The sequence below is a fragment of the Macrotis lagotis genome, chromosome 4 (genome assembly GCF_037893015.1).
Source record: "Macrotis lagotis isolate mMagLag1 chromosome 4, bilby.v1.9.chrom.fasta, whole genome shotgun sequence".
Taxonomy (NCBI): domain Eukaryota; kingdom Metazoa; phylum Chordata; class Mammalia; order Peramelemorphia; family Peramelidae; genus Macrotis; species Macrotis lagotis.
Genome location: NC_133661.1, coordinates 74,358,344 through 74,378,744, shown reverse-complemented (window position 1 = coordinate 74,378,744; position 20,401 = coordinate 74,358,344). Strand labels below are relative to the sequence as shown.

General features: G+C 41.6%; 1 protein-coding gene across 1 annotated transcript; it reads right to left on the bottom strand.

Moving 5' to 3' along the window:
* Positions 1-1,629: 1,629 nt before the first annotated feature.
* SYT15 (synaptotagmin 15) lies at positions 1,630-19,560 on the bottom strand. Its single transcript, XM_074233151.1, has 8 exons — positions 19,490-19,560; positions 16,404-16,593; positions 15,441-15,583; positions 12,466-12,767; positions 8,524-8,694; positions 7,042-7,162; positions 3,600-3,779; positions 1,630-2,887 (listed from the first exon to the last, which is right to left on the bottom strand). The coding sequence occupies exons 1-8, from the start codon at positions 19,494-19,496 to the stop codon at positions 2,751-2,753; spliced, it is 1,251 nt and encodes a 416-aa protein (XP_074089252.1). The 5' UTR covers positions 19,497-19,560; the 3' UTR covers positions 1,630-2,750.
* Between the last annotated feature and the right edge of the window lie 841 nt (positions 19,561-20,401).

Genomic DNA, 20,401 nt, shown 5'->3' with positions numbered 1-20,401 from the left:
CTCTACCTTCTGCCTTTTTTTAAGTGGCATCTTTTTACTCAGGCTTCTTGTGTCCCAAACACTGACTCATAAGATGATTAGAAACCATCCTTACTGTCAGGTGAAAAGGGACTGACCCCTACTCTGGTGTACCAGGAGAGAAGCTTGTGACAAGAAATGTAATTTGCCTTATTAGTTTCCTTTCACTCTGTCTTTAGAGGTCTAGACCTCGTTTGTCATCAGTTATATCAATTCCTTCTCACCCAAGAAGCATATTTGCTGAGAGTAGTCTCCCTATTTCTAGGTAGAAATGAAATCATTAAAATACTTCAAAGCAATCAGTGTCAAATTGTTCCAGAGAAGAGAAAATGTGACTCATCAATAAATATGAAATTGCGCTTTAACTTGTCTGAGCCTCAGACCTTTAAAATTAGGGCCTCAGAACATTAAAACAATAAAGCTAGTTATAGAGGGAGACAACACGGACTTTTTTAGTTGCTAAAAGTTGATTAAGTTTCGCTGTAGGATATTGACTACAAATGCCAGCTTAGAGTCCTAGATACCTGATTCAGGTGTTGGCAGTCTCTTTTTTGTTGTTTTTGCAATGCAGTAGGGTTAAGTGACTTGCCCAAGATCACACAGTAAGTATCTGAGGCTGGATTTGAAATCAGGTCCTCCCACTCCAGGGCCGGTGCTCTATCCACCTAGCTTCCCTGACAGTCTTTTCAAAGGAATGATGGAAGCCAGTTTTCCACCCGACATGTTGGAGAATAGATCTTGAACAGATGTCAGCTGTCTGTAATGCCACTCCCAAAGATGTGCCTCTTGGCTTATAAGTTAATGACTCTTGAGTACCTTAGTGGAAGCAAGATGTTAATGTGCTTTAAGGAAATCCACCAAGACATAGGGCAAGTGCTATGACTGTACTGAAAAGCATGTTCCTAAAAAAATGAGCCTAAAAAAATGAGCCTAAAAAAATGAATATGGGAAAGAGAAGAGTAGCTGAGCTAGAAAGGATTAGAGAGACCCAGCTTTGGTTTGGGCAAAGTCACAAAATTTAATTTTCCTTCTGCCTGAATACAGAATTACATAATGGCAAGAAATAGTGAACCAATCTACAATCTCCCTTTGGACTATTTCCAGAATCCAAAACCAGCTGTTTCAGTTACTTGAATAGAGAGGTAAATTGGAACCCCTTAATCTGGTTAAACAGGCAAATTTTCCATTTCTGACTTCATCCCCTAGCTAGCTAAAGAAAGGGTCAGTTATGTATGTCAGGGTAATTTTTAGCAATAGAACAAGTCAGCAACAGAGCTTGAAGGGATAATAGTTTTAACTTATTTTCATCAATAATCCTAATAGTTTGTTTATATGCTACCTCCTTCCCTCCTCATTCTTGAAAAACCTATAATTTTAACATATTTAGCACAACAGTTAAAGAAAAATTTATCTAGACAGTGACTTAAAATTCATTTGAAAGACTTTGTTAGATATAAAAGGGTTGTGGATAATAAATTTTAAAAACAAAAGCACCCTGTCCCAGCATCCCATTGTTCTTTCTTCCTTGGTAACATGGAAAAGTAACAAATGAAACCTGTAACTAAAGACTCCTTCATGTAAAATATCAATGATGTTTACTTGGAGTTTATATAAGATGGTCAATAACCTTAAATGGATTGCTAATTCAGCCAATTCATTGGATCGGCTCATGGATTCTGTTGTGAGCTGTACTGGCACACAGCGGCTGATAAATGTTCATTGAATCAAACCTTTGCCTCCAAAAATGTCGAATAGACCTGATATGGGTGCCTTTTAGTAAATAGTAAAGAAAATGACCAGCAGTCTTGGTTCTCAAGTGTTTTAATGACTCAAAGAATATGGAAAGATGCAATAGCTTAAAGTAGTCAAAGTATAGGAAGTCCAGATTTTTGACAACACCTGGTCAGGGAACACTCATAATAAGGGTCATGCTTTCTTCAACAGGAATTGTTCCCTCTCTCTGTCCCTTAGAACAGCATAAACAAGTATCATAATATCCAAGATAATCTATTGTCTACCATGGCTAACTTATATTTCACATCTAGTTTTAATGTCTGTAACATTTCTTTGCTCTAAGATTTTTCTTCCTAGTACAGACAACATTCTTGTCACTAAGGAATCTGAGTCCACCTTGAGGTCACTATCACTGGAATGGGTCCTATGCTACAGATTCTTAATGTCCACATCTAGAGGCAGGGTACACATGAGTTTCAAGTATACAAATGATAAGTCAGAGATCTCTTACTGTGATCAACTGCTTCAGTCTATATGTGGTCCTCATTGACACAATGGCGTAAGTACATAAGGACAATATTTTCCAAGTTTCTGCTTATTCCTATCCTCTTAAAATAATATTAACCTGCCTCCAACAGGAAGTTAACCTTGGAGAAAACCAAAATTTGTCCCGTTGATATATCCACACTATTCATCAAACAGTCTGAGTGTCTGAAATTCAGTGATAAAAGGTCCCAAAACAAGGCTCCTAAGAGTAGTCCACAAGAGAGAGAAGAGGGCAGACTATTAGTATTTTCCCTGTGTTGTTCAAGGAAAGATGAAGCACAGTTTTTGACACAGAACTGGTGATGGTGTCTTCCCTTATCCTGCTCCCTGTGTACACACTCCATTATGAGGCCAAACAAGTGGTTCTGCTAGTTTGTGAAAATGGTGATGACACCTTGTCCTTGTGGTACAGTTTACTGAAGAGCAGAGAAGTCGCCGACCCCACAGACCAGTTAGGTGCTTCCAGAGAGTGCATGCCACCTCTTCACCAGTTCCTTGGGCTTATTGATCATCTCATTCCAGTGTTCCAGTTCTTTCCCCCTTGTGTACATGAAGGGTCCTACTACCACCCGTCCTAGCTGGTGGCTTTCTGGATAAAAAAAGGGGGGGGGAAGGGAAAACAGCATAGTTATTCTCTTCTGTACATGATCAAAGTTACCCCAGCAACACATTTGAGTTCCTTCTCACTCTTGTTTCAAGGAAATAGCAAATTTACTCTCTATTACACAGATGGGAAAACAAGCATCGATTATAACCTTTCAACTTATATTCCAATATCTGTGGTCATATCTTCTATAAAACAGTGATAATAGGGAATCCTCCAAAATTTAATTCACCAATGTGGACCTCTCTTTTCCTATGGTTCACTGTGGAGACCCTATCATAGGATGGATGGAGTGACAGGAAACCCTTCAGGTCCTTCCTTAAACATCTGCTATCATTGCAGGGCAGGTAAACATACCCTCTCAGCCTTGGTCTCCTCATCATGAAGCTCAGCAGATTAAACAAGGGGACTAGAGTCAGAAAGACCTAAATTCAAATCTGGTTTCAGACTAGAACAAGTCACTTAACCTCTTTACCTCAATGTCCTCAACTATAAAATGGGGATGATAATAGGACCTCACTCACCGGGTAGTTGTGAGAATCAAGGGAAATAATTGTAAAGCTCAGTGCCTGTATACATGTCAGCTATCATCATCATCATCCTCATCAATCATTACTTCTGTTACTGCTGCAACTCATATAAGGTCATTTCAAATCTGGGCGTCCAAGCTCTGGGTCAGAAAGATAAATGGCCTTACTGTCCCCTTCTGTATTCTGTAGCACCGTCAGACTCAGGCTCGCAGTGTCCAGCTCCACAGGATCGGTCTTGAAGCTAAAAGTTTCATTATACACGGGATTAGAGGAGCCCAGCACAGCAGAGGTCTTCTTGCATTTGATGAATTTATTATGGTTCATCAGTGACACTTTAACAAACACACCTAAAGAAAACCAAATGAGAATCACTGGGAGATTGCAGAGGAGATACTAAAGGGTTGCCCCCATTTATCTTCTCCCTGGGAAGGTCATACAATCTCTATACCAAAAACAAGCCTCTATGAAAGCATCTTAACTGAATAAATCAGCCAGGAGAAGCCAAATGTCCATTCTTATCTATTAACCTGTTGATATATTTCCTGAGCTGAACACAACAGGATTTTCTCCTTCCCCCATTCCTTCTAGAAGATACCCAGTTTGGCAGATATGCTACAGTACCCCAGGACTGAGCCAACATAACCACTGCAGCCAAGGACCATTATTGAAGGAAACAGGTTAATTATTTTAATGCCTTTCTAGCATGACCATCTGTCTTAAGGAAAGGCTTAGTGACAGCTTTTCCTTCCTTCCAGGCTTTGGAGAGCATTTATTGTCCCAGGCAAGATTTTTGCTTATTTGGAAATAACCCAGGGTCCTGGCACCACATTCATGATAATGGTAGTGGTATCTCCATGACTCCTCTAAGAGTCATGACCTTTCCAACATTTCTGTTCCACAGGAACTCCACTGCTTCAGTTAATATTGATTTTAGGCTCTGCCCTCAAGTTATCTAGAAAGAAAAGTCCAAATTCTACTAAACCTAAAGTGAAGAAAGTTTATGCCATCTCCAGGGGAAATTTTCCTAGAATTTTCCCTATAAATGGCATTAGCTTTCCCTAGAACCAAAAGATAATAAGAAATTGGGCAGGAAAAAGGCCATACAAAAACATCTTAATCACTGAGACCCAAGCTTCTTCCTCCACTGGGTCCTCTCCATTCTATCCTTTGACTCTGTCTAAAAGGCTCCCAGACTCAGGGGAATGGGGTAAAGACTTGTCATGGACAAATCAAAACTACTCAAGGAGGAGTAAAATTAGGGAGACTAGGGCAGAATGCTGGGGGGAGAGGGGAGATAATTAGTGACTGAAAGGTCCAAGGAGGCTTCCTGGAGAAGAAAGGAAGTTGTAGGTATAAAAGAGGGGTGGAGAAGGTATAGAAAACAGTGAACATGTAACCTATGGACAGCAATTATGTCAGTTTAGCAGAGTCCAAGATCATAGATACTCTGCCTAGCCTCAGAGAAGTTCAATCTTCCTAGAAGTTCAAATTGGGCAGCCATGTGGCATGGTGGATGGAATCAGTGTAGGAGGACCTGAGTTCAAAGCTGGTCTCAAACACTTACTAGCAGTGAGACCCTGGACAAGTCACCTAGGCTAGATTGCCTATTTAAAAAGAAAAGAAGAAATAGTGTAAATCCCACCTTCTACACCTTTTTTGTGTGGAGTCTTCATCACTTTGTGGGGGTCTTCACCTTTTTTAATATCATAAAGTATCTGGCAAAGGCTAAGGACTATTTCTCAAAAAAATGTTAATTGCCTCAAAGAAATAGTATTTTTGAAGTAACCAATGATATTGAAATGTTATCAAAATATGTGTGTATATGTGTACTGTAGCCACCAGGTGGTGCAGTGGACAGAATATTGGGTTTAGAATCAGGAAGACTCCTGAATTCAAATCTAGCATCAGAAACCCTGGGCAGGTCACTTCACCCTGTTTGCCTCAGTTTCTTCATCTGTAAAATGAGCTAGAGAAGAAAATGGCAAACCACTCCAGTATCTTTGTCAAGAAAACCCCAAATGGGGTCAAAAGAAAGTTGGACAATACTGAGCTATATATGCATGCATGCATGAAGGCATGTATGTATGTTATATATGTTTGTGAATGGCTACACATACATGAAGACACATATAGATGTAGATAGATGGATACATAGATATATAGAGAGATACATAGAAACATAGATATAGATATTTAAACCTGAACACAAAGCCTTCCTTGGTCCACCCACACTACTCATGCCCTCCATTCCTAAATACCTTGTATTTTTTTTTGCATTTAACATCTTTATATTTATTTCAAATCTACTTGTCTCCTTCAGGAGAATGGGAATTCCTTCAGAGATAGGATTGATATTTTCTTTGTAGTGTATCTCTACCAACAAGCACAGTATCTGGTACTTAGTAATATATTTTTCGATTGATAACTCAGAAGTCACCTAATCCTGCTCTCATTTTGCAGATTAGGGAGCTGAACCCCTGGGAGGTGAAAAGATCATCCAAGGTCACATGTAGGAAACATCTGAGGTAGGATTTGGACCCAGGTCCTCTGACTCCAGAGTTAGGACTCGATATTATGCTAAAGGATAGAAGGGAATTTAATACAATAACAAAAAGGATGAGTTAAAGTAGTTAGGAATGTTTAACCTGAAAAATATGCGATTTAGGATGGGTGCACTGGCTATTTTCAAACATTTAAAGCACCGTCATTTGCTCCTAAGAGTAGAACTACTGGGGTGGCTAGGTGGCACAGTAGATAGAGCATCTCCTCGGAGTCAGGAGTACCTGAGTTCAAATCTGAACTCAGACACTTAATAATTACTTAGTTGTGTGGCCTTGGGCAAGCCACTTAACTCCATTGCCTTGCAAAAAACTTAAAAAAAAAAGAGTAAAACTACTGGACTTTGGATGATATTTGCCAAGGTTTGGTGTGAGGAAAACCTAGCTAATGATTAAAACTATCCCGGAGTATAAATGATCTGCTTTGGCAGGGTGGAAAGACCCTATCACAAGTGTTCTATCTCCAAACAAAAATGGGTCGATCCACTTGTGAGGGTGTCATAGAAAACAATTTTGTCCAGGTACAAGTTGGATTAGATGGCCTCTGAGGTTCCTTCTAGCTCTGAAATTCTGTAATTCTGTGAAGAAATGGGTTGTGGAGAATGATGTCTTTTTCCCCACACCACCCTCAATCTGCAAATTGGAACAGGGAAGAATAAAAAGAATCCAAAGGGTGATCACATTGTTAGGGTCAACTTTACCAATAGAAAGTTGATCTGGTAGGGCAGGAATTCTTAAACTGAGGTTTCACAGGTCCCTACAGACTACAGGTTCATGGATAGAAATCTGGGATTTTGTGAACTTGTATGGGAAAAAAAAATCTCATCCTTCTTACCATTAATCTCTAACTGAGATTTCATTTTGAATGTCAGCCACAACATATCATTCTGGGAAATAGGTTCACAGGTTTCACCAGACTGCCAAAATGGTCCATGGTACCAAAAGAAAAAAAGGTTAAGAACCCCTGTCCCCAGGGCTGCTAGACTGAGGATCACCATAACAGAGGCTAAATTCCTGGATATCATCTCAGCAAAAGGGAGGCAGAACTCACTGACAACATTTCTGTCATCCTGGAACTTCAAGCCCTTGGCTCTTAGAACCACTACAGTCAGACGTCCCAGGTAGTCATTGTAGCTGAGAGAGAACTGGATGTCCCCAAACTCAGAAGGGGGCTGTAGAGAACAGAACAAACAGTCAACTTTAGAGAAAAAATTTGTCTGGAAGGCAAAGCAAGTGGCTTCCATGAAATCCCTAGACAGACCCCTGGCCTTCTCCAACAGACACAGTGATTTAACCCAGGTAGGAAGTCCATCATGCCAACACTGTTACTAGAATACTCTCCCCGTCCCTCCTGTTAACCCCTCTATAGCTTACTTCAAAGCCCATGTCCTAGATAAGGCCTGTTCTGATTTCCCCCAGCTATTAATATCTCTCTTCACTCCAATATTACTATATATAATGTATATATGAAAATACTTTCTATATATTTTATATCTACTTATATGTGCAAATGTTTTTCCCTGAATAAAGCATAAATTATTATTTTTGTTTTTGAATCTGGGACCCAGCACCATGTCTACATATAGTAAATGCTTTATTATATATATTGCTGATTGATATGTGTGAATAATATGTATATTGCTGATAAATAATCTTTACAAACCCTTCTAGTTCCAAATCTATGATCCCATGATCAAAATTAGGTCAATAAAACAAAGTTAGAACATTCACATCTAAGTACTCTCTTTCTGGACAGTTTCTTAAGTCATATTCTTTATAGACTTTCTACATCTCTGAGAAAAAAAAAATTTTGTTGATCATTAATGTTCGCTACCTTTTTCTCCTCTTCAAAGTCAAAAGGGAGAGATGTCTTTTCATGTCTCTTGTATGGCGCCAAGATTGTTCTTTGTAATTTTGCAACTTTCTTTTATGATTGTTTTCCAGGTATTATTCTTTCCATTTTCCTCAAATTGATTCTTTTTTTTTTTAAGTTTTTGCAAGGCAATGGGGTTAAGTGGCTTACCCAAAGGCCACACAACTAGGTAATTATTAAGTGTTGGAGGCTGGATCTGAACCCAGGTACTCCTGACTCCAGGGCTGGTGCTTTATCCACTGTGCCACCTAGCCACCCTCAAACTGATCCTTAATAACATAAACTAGTAAATTGGAGGAAGGCTTTCCTTGCTGCCTGGACACCTAGAACAGGAGCTCCCATGACAAGCTATCTCTTCCCTCAAACATTCAGTTACTCATCAATCCAAGGCAGCAGAGTGGCCTGAAAATGTCACTGAATTTAGAGTCAGAGGAACCTGAGTTTGGGCAAATCACTTTAAAAAATTTTGGGGGGGTTCAGTTTCCTCCTCTGTAAAATATAGGAGATGGACTAAATGACTTGCAAGATCCCTTCCCCAGGCTTCAGTGATCCTTACAATATCCACCCCAGAGTTTGGAACCCTGCCACAAGCTAAGAAATCTCTGCTCTAACACCGGGTGATATTTGCTTAATTAACTTAACCTTTAATTAGTCCCCTACCTCCAGGCTCTCTGCTTCCAGGTCTCTCCAGACAATAGGCCGACTATCGCTTGTTAGTATCTCATCTTTCAGTGGGAAGAGCACTTGGCCCAGGAGGTGATGCTTCCTTTGCTTGTCCACATGGAACACTGAAAACTTCAACATCCTCTGAGCTACCGTTCTGCTCGATACCTGGTGGGAGGAACCCAGGGTCAAGTCAGCTGCCCAAGAGGGATCTGGGAGACTGCTTTAGTTTTTCAGTTAGCAAAAATTTTTTTTCTCCTTCTTTCCATTGAAGGTAGGAGAGAGAAGAGAAGAAATGAAGAGCAGAAATAACCTTGTCAAAAAATACACATAATCAAGAAAAACAAATCATCCTCATTGGTCAGGTCCAAAAAAATGTTATGTCTCAATCCACACCTTGAGTACATGACCTCACGGTATAGACTACTAGTTTTTTGAGGGAAGAGACAAATTGTCTTTGAATCTCCAAAATCTAATGTTAGAAGGTAAGTAGCATATTTTATCAGTCCTCTAGTATCCTGATTGATCACTGCATCGATCAGTTCTTAAGTCTTCCAAAGCTGTTTATCTTTATACATTGTCATATAGTATAAATTGTTTTCCTAGTTCCTCTCACTTTACTCCATCTCAGTTCATAAAAAGTCTTCCCAAGTTTCTCTAAATTCTTTCTATTCATGATTTTCATGGTATAAAAATATTCCACCAAGTTCCTATGCTACCACTTGTTTAGCCGTGGCCCAATTGGTGTAGCCTGTTTGTCTCTCTTGACCACAAGGACATCATGGGAAACTTTATCAGATACCCTGCTAAAACTCTCTCTCACACACTTTTTCTCTGTCATTCCCATATTCTATCAGTCTGGTAACTCTATCAGCCTTCTTGTACTTGTATATTTTGTTTCTTCCTTTTTTCATATTTAGCACTGCTTAAACAGGTTTAGGAAGGATGCTGGGGTCTGGAAATGCATATTGGCATGTGAGCAGCAATCTTCTCTTCTCTGAAAAGTTGTATATGGGGGGACAGTTGGGTGGCACAGTGGATAGATAACCAGCCCTGGAGTCCGGAAGACCTGAGTTCAAATCCAGCCTCAGATGCCTAATAATTATCTGTGTGACCTTGGGCAAGTCACTTAACCTCATTGCCCTGCAAAAAAAAAAAATAGTTGTATACAAAAGAATAGGACAAACTTATGTTGGTCAATTCAGAACTTTAATCAATGAAGTAGCCAATTATGATTTCATTTGGATGGATGGCAAAGCATGTCTCCTGCCTATCAATAGAGGACTGATGGCCTAAAGATGATGAGTGAAATATACATTTTCAGACATGATCATTGGGATTTGTTTTGCTTGACAACACTTATTTATTCCATCAGAATCTTCTATGGGGATGAGGAAGTCATTGGGGAGTACTAGTGACATAAGGAAAGAAATGCAATAAACATCTAAAAAGAAAGGGGATGAGGAGAAAGTTGTGAACTGTTGGATAGTTCTGTTGGATAAAGGTTTAGAAGATGATTAGATGACTATGCGAGTGAGCAGCTCTAAGTATCTGATGGTATTGAGATAAACTTGTTAATTCTTCTACCTCCTAATATCTCTTGTATCCATCCCATTCTCTCTTCTCACATAGCCATCCCCCTCGTTAAGGACCTTATTTCCTCTTGCCTGGACTATTTCAATAACTTCCTAATTGATTTCCCTGGTTCCAGTCTTCAGTCCATCCTGCACAGAACTACCAAACTGTTGCTCCTAAAGTACAAGTCCCTCTCACTCAAAGAGCTTCAGTGACTCCCTATTGCTTCTAAGAAAAAACAAATAAATTTCTGTTTGGCATTCAAAGCCCTTTCCAATCCATATCCAAGATGTTTTCAGATTAATTTCACATAATTCTTCCTTACATATTCTACATATCTGTCATATTGGTCCATCTGCCATGGCCTATATAGGACATTCTGTATTCCACTCCTTTGCTATGGTTATCCCCATCACAACACTTTCCCTCCTTACCTCCAGTTCTTAGAATCCTTTTGCCCATTGAAACAAGGCTCAGCTTAAAGGCCACTTCCAACTACAAGAGAGTTTTTCCCGATCTGTTTGCCAATAGTAATTAGGAGACCCTCCCCATCAAAAATGACTGGTATACATTTTACCATTACCTCTCTGTGTGCTATTTCCTTTCAGCATACTACAAGTTTTTTGAGGGCAGAGACATAACGTCTTTGAATCTACAGAATCTAACATGATATCTCATACGTAGTAGGTGCTTTAATCAATGCATTTTAAATTGAATTACTTAGAAAAATATTGAATTTATTCTATGTCACATCAGAGACCAAAACTAATGAGTAGAAGTTACAGAAAAAAGACTATTATTTTCATAGAAACCAGCAAGGTTTAACTGGGGGCTCATGAACTTGTTTTTGAAAATATTTCAATGATTTGTATTTCAATATAATTGGATTGCTTTATGCATTTAAAAGCATATTCTGAGAAGTCCAAAGGCTGCATCAGATTGCAAGGAGTTCATGATGCAAAAAGAAAAAAGAAAAAAGCTTAAGAACCCCCTATATAAAGGAAGCCTTTTCTCATAACCAGACCTGTTCAACAAAGTAATTCTCTCCTTTAAATAGCAATGAATTGCCCAAAAAGAAGAGTCTAAATTTTGGGCATGGTCCATGAAAGAATTTATTTTGCTTACCCATAGATATTTGTAAGAGGGGTTTCCCCCCCTCTTGCTTTATCAATGAGAGGAGAGATTTGATTTAATTTAATTTAATTAAAAAATAAGAAAGGCTAAAGTCTATCTGCCTATCATAGAAGAAATTTAGGAGACAATATTTGGTATTTGGAAAGAAGTCTGACCAGATTATTTCTCCAATCCTTTCCAACTGTAGGTATTGATTTTATGACTGACACTTAAAAATGGAAATTAGGGGCAAAAGATTTGGGGTAGGAGCAACTAGGTGGCTAGAGGATAAAGTACTGGCCCTGGAATCAGGAGAACCTGAGTTCAAATTCAACCTCAGACACTTAATAATTACCTAGCAGCATGACCTTGAAGAAGTCACTTAACCCCTTTGCCTTGCCAAAAAAAAAAAAAAAGATGTGGGGTAAATGACAAAAAAACTCATTAGAAAATGGAAAAAAATAAGAAGTCTCAATGGACTAGAAGAATAGAGAGTCTGCTAAATAATTCTTATAGTATAAGTGAATGAAAATACCTACACCAATATAATACTAGTTACTTATTTTTAAATAATATTGACTCCAGGAAATTGCAGGCTGCATTGACAGCTGCTGCTCTTTGTTCCATTATTCTTGAAGGTGCCTGTTCAAATAAAATCTGGTCCAACTTCCTTCCATATATCCTATAAACTAGTTTCATAATAATACTAATCTTAATTTCCAATTTGTCATTCAAATGCATAAATGCTTGAGTGCCTATTATGTGAAATACTATTTATGACTTTTTTTTAACTGAGCAAAGATGTATAGGGGCCATTACTGGAGAACTCCACCCCACCCTGTGTCTTTTCTCTGAGATTACCTTTTATCTGCTCTGTATATATCTTGCATGTAAGTGGTTATTTACACATAGCTCCTCCATCAGAATATGAGTTTATTGAGAGTAGAGACTATTTTTGTGTCCCCTCTCCCTTTCATTGCATCCCCAATGTAAATAGGGTAAATAAATGTTTGTTAATGTACTGAAGACAACAAATGGACCACTGCATATATGAGAAACTAAAGGACCCCCTGAACCCCATAAAGTCAAATACTCTCAATTGATAAAACTATGTTTGTATTAGGAGGATGTGGGGGGAGATGGAAGGAAAGAAAGTGAGGCAATCTCCTTTCCAAACAAGCCTGAAACCTTCCCAGGGTGAACCTCTAGGCTCCCCTATTCTGTTTCCAGAGGAGAAGGGGGGATCAGTACCTGGAAAATGAAGTTCTCATCAAATTGTGGGTTGGCAGTCTTACGCTTCATTTTGGACTGTAGAAAGCGCCGCTCATCCGGTAGCAGATAAAGCTTCACCAAAGGACTGCAAGTCTCTGATGGGGAGGGGGTCTGTAACTTTCGGGCCTTGATCAGACCCACCAGGAGCCTTTCGGCCTCCTGCTCATACCCCACCGAGAACCACAGCCTCCCCAGGCAGCCTTCAGGGAAGTCCGTCTCACTCTTGTCCTCAGGAAACTTGTAAAGCTCAGGATTGATGGTCCCAACCATATAGGCACCCCCTGCAACAGACAGACCAGGGGCTTCAAAGGGAGGATACACCAAGGGAAACCTACCTGGGCATTACCTTTCCCCTCCCTCCAACAAAACTAGTTCAACTGAAACAAATGAGAGTGCTAGAAGCTTCAGGCTTTCACACCCAGCATGACCTGTAAACTGCCAAGGCAGCCTGGGAGAAAGATATCTCTGGAGAGGGCACAAGAATTATATGCAGGTAGTCAGGTCTAGGCTCAGACCTGGCCTCAGAGTAGGAAAACACAGATTCAAATTTTATCTCAAGCCTCTATTGACCATGTGACCCTGGAGAAGGCACTTTACCAGTGATCATCATTGACCACTTCCTTAAGATTACCAGTTGCAGGGGGCAGCTAGGTGACACAATGGGGATAGCACCGGCCCTGGAGTCAGGAGGACCAAATCTGGCAAAATAGTCTCTACTCTCAATGGGCAAGTCATTTAACCCCCTTGCCTTGCAAAAACAAAAGACAAACAAACAAACAAAAAAAGATTACCAGTTGCAGAAACAGTTGCTGATATGTCCTGATATTTCCTGACTGGCATTTCCCCATAACAATAAAATCATAAATGTAAACTTAAAAAAAAACAGGAAGAGAGAAAGGTTCTTCAGTTTCAACCAAATTTTTCCACTCACTGTTTCAAACATAGGTCCTGTTTTTATTCTATATTTACTCACACTGTTCCTTTTGGTTAGAATGACCCTTTCATTTCTAGAGACACCCCTCAATTTGTAATTCTTTCTCTTTTAATAAAAAGCAACTAATATAAAGCAACCACATTTAGAAGCATATGTAGCCTTCCAAATCTCTCCAATGAAAAAGAATCTTCCTTCTTTTCTATTTATCTAAATCTCAAGTTCTTATCTCCTTTGTGAAGCTTTCTCTGGTCATCTGGGTCCACAGATAACTCTCCAAATTCTATTTATATAAACATTTTTAAATACCCACCATGGTGTGTGCAAAACGTTACATATGAAGGTCTTTCTCTAGTCACTTGCAGATTCATTATCATTGGAATTATTAAATTTAACCAGTATTTGTCTTAAAGTTTTGTAACTTAGGATTTCTTTGTGGTGGCAAGTTGTAGATTCTTTCAATTGACATTTGGGTTCAAAAGTTCTGAGAAGTTTTCTTGTATTATTTCTTGTTTTATGTTGTTCATGTTTCTATGTTGGTATATCCTTTTGGAAGACCCGTGATTCTTTGGTGTCTCTGATGTTTTCTTGTATAGAAATCATGTTTTATTTGAACATTATTGGTTTCTGCTTCTCTTCTTCCAGATTGTCCCTCACATCTGTGTATTTACATTCTCAATATGTCATTCTTTGTTTCTGTGGTGAAGTTTACCACCACGGATTTACATTTTTCTGTTCTGCCAATTAGTTCTCCCATGCTGGCCAAAAATTCTACTTCCAGAATTATTTCTCTTAAAGCATTCAAGAGCATCCCACTATGATTCATGCTCTCTTGAGAACCACAGGACCCATGGCCTTCTCAGTACTTATTCATTTTTCCTTAGTCTCATCATATTTTTCATAGCTGTCTTAATTTCAATTTTTTCCCCTTATATTCCTCTACAGCTCACTTTATGATTCCCTCCCCTCCGATGATAGTTTACCCAGGTTATTGGAATTGGAATTGGAAAACTGTTTCAACCTCCTTCCAAAATGAGCAATGACATCTCACCAGTTTTGATCCGTGCCCCAAGTGTCTTCTGGAGCATAGAACTAGCCCTACCTGGATGGCCCTTTTCCTTTAAGCCTAGTGGAGCCATATACACTCCAACTTCCTGCCCCAGTTCCCTGTGTTCATCAGTTTTCTGAACAGACACCACAATCCTAACCAGGAAAGCTTATGCCCATTGGCTTCTTATAGTACAGAGATTGTGGGGTAGGGGATAAGGGGACAGAGATGAGATATTTTGCAAGACTGTGGATCAGCTTGTGCAGCCCTACATGGAGGCCAGTGGAGGAGGGAGTTAGGAATTAGGGATAAAATTATTTGCAGTTAGTTCATCAATTTGTTTCCCCTTTAGGGTTCTTGATGTTTTATACCCTGACTATAGAAAAAAAATTGCTTTCTCTCTTGTGTATAACTCTTAATGTGGAGAAATTTGAGAGATCATGAGAATCTAAGAAAGTATCTTCTACTTCATCTTAAAATTCATAGGATCCAGAACCTTTCTTGCCCTTCCTATTATTCCCTTCTATATACACAAACTGGCTAGCTCTCAGCCCACCTCCTTTCCCAACACCCACCAAAACAAATGATGTGCTTCCATCTCTATGTCTTTGCTCATCCAGTACCTGAAATGATCTCATGTGATCCCTTCACCTTCTGGACGTCTATCTATTCCTTAAAGTCCAACTCAAATGCTGCTCCTCGGTGAAGTTCCCTCTCTCTAGACTGAGGAATCAGGGTCTTCCCCGCTCTGGACAATCAACTCTCTATTATATTTGGCAACTCTCTAATATATTTATCATGGGAAAAAATTGTATTCTAGTTAATTTGATCTGTCTGATCACTTTATGGAGACTAAGTCCATGAGGATAGAGACCTCATTGGAGCTAAACTATATATCTATTCCACCACCATCAAAGAATTCAGTTTACAGAAAGAATATACTAAATGTCTATCAAAAGAGTAGAGCTTACTCACCAAGTGAATGAAAAGATGATCGAGGCAGGAATTCTGGGGCAATGTAGGGATCACTCTCATCCTGGATCCTTTCTCCATTTGTCAGAGTAATCCAATCCCGGCCATGGAAGGAGGGAGGAACAACAAATGGAATACCTTGGGTCCTGTTTACAAAAGCAAGTAAAGATGGAAGAAATGAAATGGCCTGAAGTAAAAAAGAGAAGTAGGAGAATAGACCCATAAAATAAGAATGGGAGTAGGGGGTGGTGGGAGGAAAGGGTAAAGATGCCCTGAAAGAAATAAATGTATATAGGGAGTACCAATTCTCTTCTGAAGCTCCTATTGCAGCTCCCCAGTTCTTTACAAATAAAATCAAAGACAAGCACCTAGACCTGACCAGCTGTCCTGGTGACACTGTGAAGAGAACACAGGGCCTTACCTCAGTAAGACCTAAATTCAAATCCAATCTCAGAAATTCAATAACTGTATAACTTGAATAAGTCATTTAATCTGTTTCCTTAATTATAAAAGGGAGGAAGCAATAGGGTTGTTGTGTTGATCAAATGAGATGTGTAAAGCATTTAGCATCATTGGCACTATATTAATGAGGATGATGATGATGATGATGATTACTATTCACTCCAGACTCCTCAGACCAAAACTGCCATTTTGTTTCTCCCAATTAGAGTGTTAGTTCCTTGAAAAAAAAAGTTCCTTTGCCTATTCCTTGTTCTTGGTACATAGTAAGCATTTAATAAATGCTTTCTCCCCTTTTATTTATTCAGGAATAGAAGCAAATCTCTATATTCTTCTCTCACACCCAAAACCTCATCTTTAGGGGAAAAAGACCAAGTTCCAACCAAATTGGATTACTAGGAGGAAACAGATCAGAGATACCCCAGTCCATTGTCCTGCTTAATGTGTCTTCCCTCCTTCCCAGGCTTCTCCCTTCTCATGCCAATAGGAGGGCTGAAGGTCATTTACCTGTTGGGCTGGATCACTGCTGTTTGGGAAGGCTGCTTCTCCTGTCCATCAGCAGGGGATGACAGTCCAGTCAGCTCCTCATAGGTGGGGGTGATGCAAAGCTTCTTCCAGAGATAGTACCCCATAATCCCTATCAGAACCAGCAACAGCAGCCCTGCAATCACTCCTCCAGCCACTATGATTACCTGTTCTGGGACCACAAAGAATCAGGTAGCACTCACTTTTTTTTTTTGCAAGGCAATGGGGTTAAGTGGCTTGCCCAAGGCCACACAGCTAGGTAATACACACAGCTAGGTAATTATTAAGTGTCTGAGACCGGATTTGAACTCAGGTCCTCCTGACTCCAGGGCCGGTGCTTTATCCACTGCACCACCTAGCTGCCCCGCACTCACTTTTAATTAAATGTGGAGGCTTCCTTCAGCTTCATACATTGTCCTCTGGTATAAGAGGTCCTATTTCCTTAAGTTCAAATATTGCCCCTCCCCCATTCAATTACTTCCTGGCAGATCTCCTTGAACACTTTCTCCCTACTTACTCCCTCTCTTACCATCAAGTTGCTAAGCAGGGGGCAGGAGTTCAAGTAAAAGGGAATCAAAAGATAATCAAGCAAAATTTCCACAAAACTATGCTCCAAAAACCCTTAACAGTGGCTTCTGTGTCACAGGAAGCAGGAAATATAGTTATGTGAAAACCACAGAAGAAAAAACTGGGGGAGGGGGGTCAAAGAACACAATCAGATAGTCAGTGACTGGAATTTAAAGGAATTCCGATGCAGGCAGAACAAGAAGTTTATCCTTGGCTGTGGGTCTCTTTCTCTTTGTGGGGAAGTTAGTACCAAGAACTCAACACAATGTTTATGGTTCCTAGTGATTATGAGCCGCTGTGTAGCATAGTGGATAGAGAGCCTGACCTTGGAGCCAAGACCTTGTTTCATGGCCTCCCTCTAACACCTACTGGCTCTGGGAGCCCAAAGCATCCTTCAGTTCTCTCTGGATGGCGAGGAGAGCCGTCTCACATGAATCTCACCAAGCTCAATGTAAATCTGTTTTTCCCCTCTATCCATTCTTGATCTCTTATAAAAAGATCCTGCTCATAATCTTCTTCCCATTTCCTCGAGATTTTGCCAAATGAGTTTATATTCTAAACTGTTGATGCCTTTTGCCTTTGGCAGAAAAAAATCTTTGGCTAGACAAAAGTCTGAGGAATTAGTGTCCCTGGCTACAAATGGCATTTATCTTCAGGCCCCTGTCTTCATTAATAGAAAGAAAAAAAACGAGCTCTGTCCAAGCAACAGCAGCAATCATTTATTCATCCAGATGGGACAGTGGATAGAAGACTGGGACTTAAAGTTATGAAAAATTGAAGTAAAATCCTGCCTCATTTACTAAATGTGTACTCCAGGCCGAAATCAATTAGTTTCTTAGCCTTGGTTTCCCCAGCCGAAAAACAAAGATAAGGATTGTTGTGAGATAGAAGATATAAAGCATTTTGTAAACTCTAAATCATTTTCACATGGCTAGATGTTAAGTACCTACTAAGTGCAAAGCACTCTGAGTGTTGGCATTACAAAAATAGGATGGAGGATGACCTTTCTGCTCAGAAACTGCTGTGAAAATAAACTTAGACTTAATTTTCTGCCTTTCTGTTTTTATAGGCACACCCACCAATCAAAATATCCCTTCCTTTTCCTTTTCCCGAATCAGGAATTTTCAACCCAGATCACTTTTCTCTCGTGCTTTAATCAGAAGCTTCTTCCAGAGGTCTCAATTCAACCTTAGAAAGAAAGACATACAAGCTGCAATGAAAAGAAGACTGAACTTAGACTTTCAACAGGTGGATTCGTCAGAGCTCCATTACATACTCTCCACATTATCCTGATCCCTTAGAAAAGCCTCAGTTTCTTCATCGGTTAAAACAGGGGATTCTGTTTGCTTTTCTTAACTCACAGAGCTGTTGTGATAAAACTTTGTGATGTCTGTAAAGGACTGTGTAAAGGTAGCTATTCCACACACAGTCACAGAACATTAACTGTAGATAAATAACCATTTCTACATTTCTCATTTCCTTGTCACAAATTGTCTCCCCCCCCCCCCGGGGGGGTGAGTGGCAAGGTCTAACCCTGGCTATCTTGCACTTACAGGGCAAATACTGTGTTATGATATGTCCTTTCTGGATCCCCCAAAGCCCATCCTTCCCGTGCTGCTAGTAGCAGTCCAAAGGAATCATTCCCAGGGAAGGAGCTGGTTTCTACTTCTTACACAATAGCCTTGTTAACATACTCCTTACCCCAAACCACATCTGCCCTCCTGCCCTGAGCAACCATATCAGACTCTCACCAGCCTCTCTCCAATTAGCATCTGGAATACCTGGTATCCAAAAGTCTCATATAGGTGGCACAGTGGATACAAGACTGGCCAGGGGTCAGGACGTCTTGCCTTAAACTTTTCATTGGACACCTACTAGCCGTATGACCCTGGGCAAATCACTTCACCTGTGCCTCAGTTTCCTCAATTGGAATATGAGCTCATCTCTTAGAGAGTGCTCAACACTGTATATTAAGTCTTTGCTTCATAAATGCTTATTTTCTTCTTTGATCACTCTTGAAGTGGCCCTGAGCTGGAGAAGTCAGGAGGGCCAGCTTATTATTCCGCTTCATCCCCTGTGGGAAGAGGAGATTCCCCAAACCCTCCAGATGGCTCACTTCTCCCTCCGCAAGAAGAAGGGGTGAGTTCGCCAGATCCCTTCCCAGGTCCCCGCGGGCAGCCCTCCCCAGCTGCTGCACTCCCACAGGAGGCCCTGGACACGAACCCCAAGGCCAAGCCGGGTCCCTGGGGGAGGGGAGGCTCGGTCCCCTGCTCTAAGGCAGGGAGTGGGACCGGGCACACCCCGGCCGAGCCCGGCTGGTACCCTCGGAGGGCAGAGCCCTGGCTTCAGGAACTGGGGTCCTCCCCCAACCCCCAAGGCAGCAAAGGAGGGGAAGCCCACTAAGGGGAGCGTCCCCGTCCGCCCCCTGCTCAGAAGCATCTCCAGGGGGCGGGCACCTCCTAATTGGGCCCCTCGATGTGGGGACCAGCCCGAGTACCTACCAGGCATGAGTCTGGGCGCAGCCGGGGTGCCCAGACGCGGCCGGGGCTCCCCACTCTAGGGTGGCGCCGGGACGGCAGCGGCGGGGGGCTCTGGGCTCCCCCGGGCCAGCTCGGACGGAGGCCCCTGGAGGTGACTCCCCGGCGGACGCCCCCCCGGACCTTCGGCCGCTCGCTGACCCCACAGGAGCCAGTGCCAGATCCGGGCTCTGCCCCGTGCCCGCGCCGAGTCTCCACCCCTTCAGAGCAGACTTGGGGAGCGCCTCGGGCTCCGGAGGCTGGCTGGCCGCAGAGGCTGGGGAAGGGGGAAGGGGCGGGCCCTCGGCCTCCCCCGCCGAGCCTGCCACCTGGCTCCCTCCCGCGGGCTGGGGGCTCCGGGAGCTGGGGGCGCGTCTGTCACCCCTGGGGAGGGGTCCGGCAGGGAGGGCTGCCCGGCCAGAGGAAGCCGGAGAGGCGCCTGAGCTCTTGCCCCCCTGGGCACCCCCGGTGTTGCCAGGTGAGAACGCTGGAGCTGGGGAGATCCGACTGGCCGGACCTCTAACAGAGTTACCTAGTGTCAGAGGACACAACGGGACTTCTGCGCTTAGGTCCCGAGTGGAACCCTGCGTGTGTGCCGAAAGCATCTGCCGCCACTGCCTTCCCTTGTTGTTTCCCCCACTTATTTTGTCTGTGTGGGCTTCTCTGGTAGAGTGTGAAGCGAGAATGCCATACTGGGCTATTAATAGAGGGAAAGCGGTTATTTGAGAGATGTCCCTAATGTGTAGAGATTTCTATGAAGGGTTGGACTGTTTTCTCCCACACGTGTACTGATGCCCTGGTCAGAATCGTGTTCTGGTCTGGCCAAAACAGTCAGGGGTTAGATGATTTATGACAACCCCATCGTCATTAAGCCTGCCTAAATATTGGGGACACCTC

Bases quoted from the DNA above. Each gene is read 5' to 3' on its own strand.
- SYT15 (XM_074233151.1), bottom strand. The intron at 15,584-16,403 runs GTAAATGACCTT...TTTTGTAAACAG, and splicing joins GCAGTGATCCAGCCCAACAG to GACCCAAGGTATTCCATTTG. The intron at 2,888-3,599 runs GTAAGGCCATTT...TTTTTTATCCAG, and splicing joins ACAGAATACAGAAGGGGACA to AAAGCCACCAGCTAGGACGG.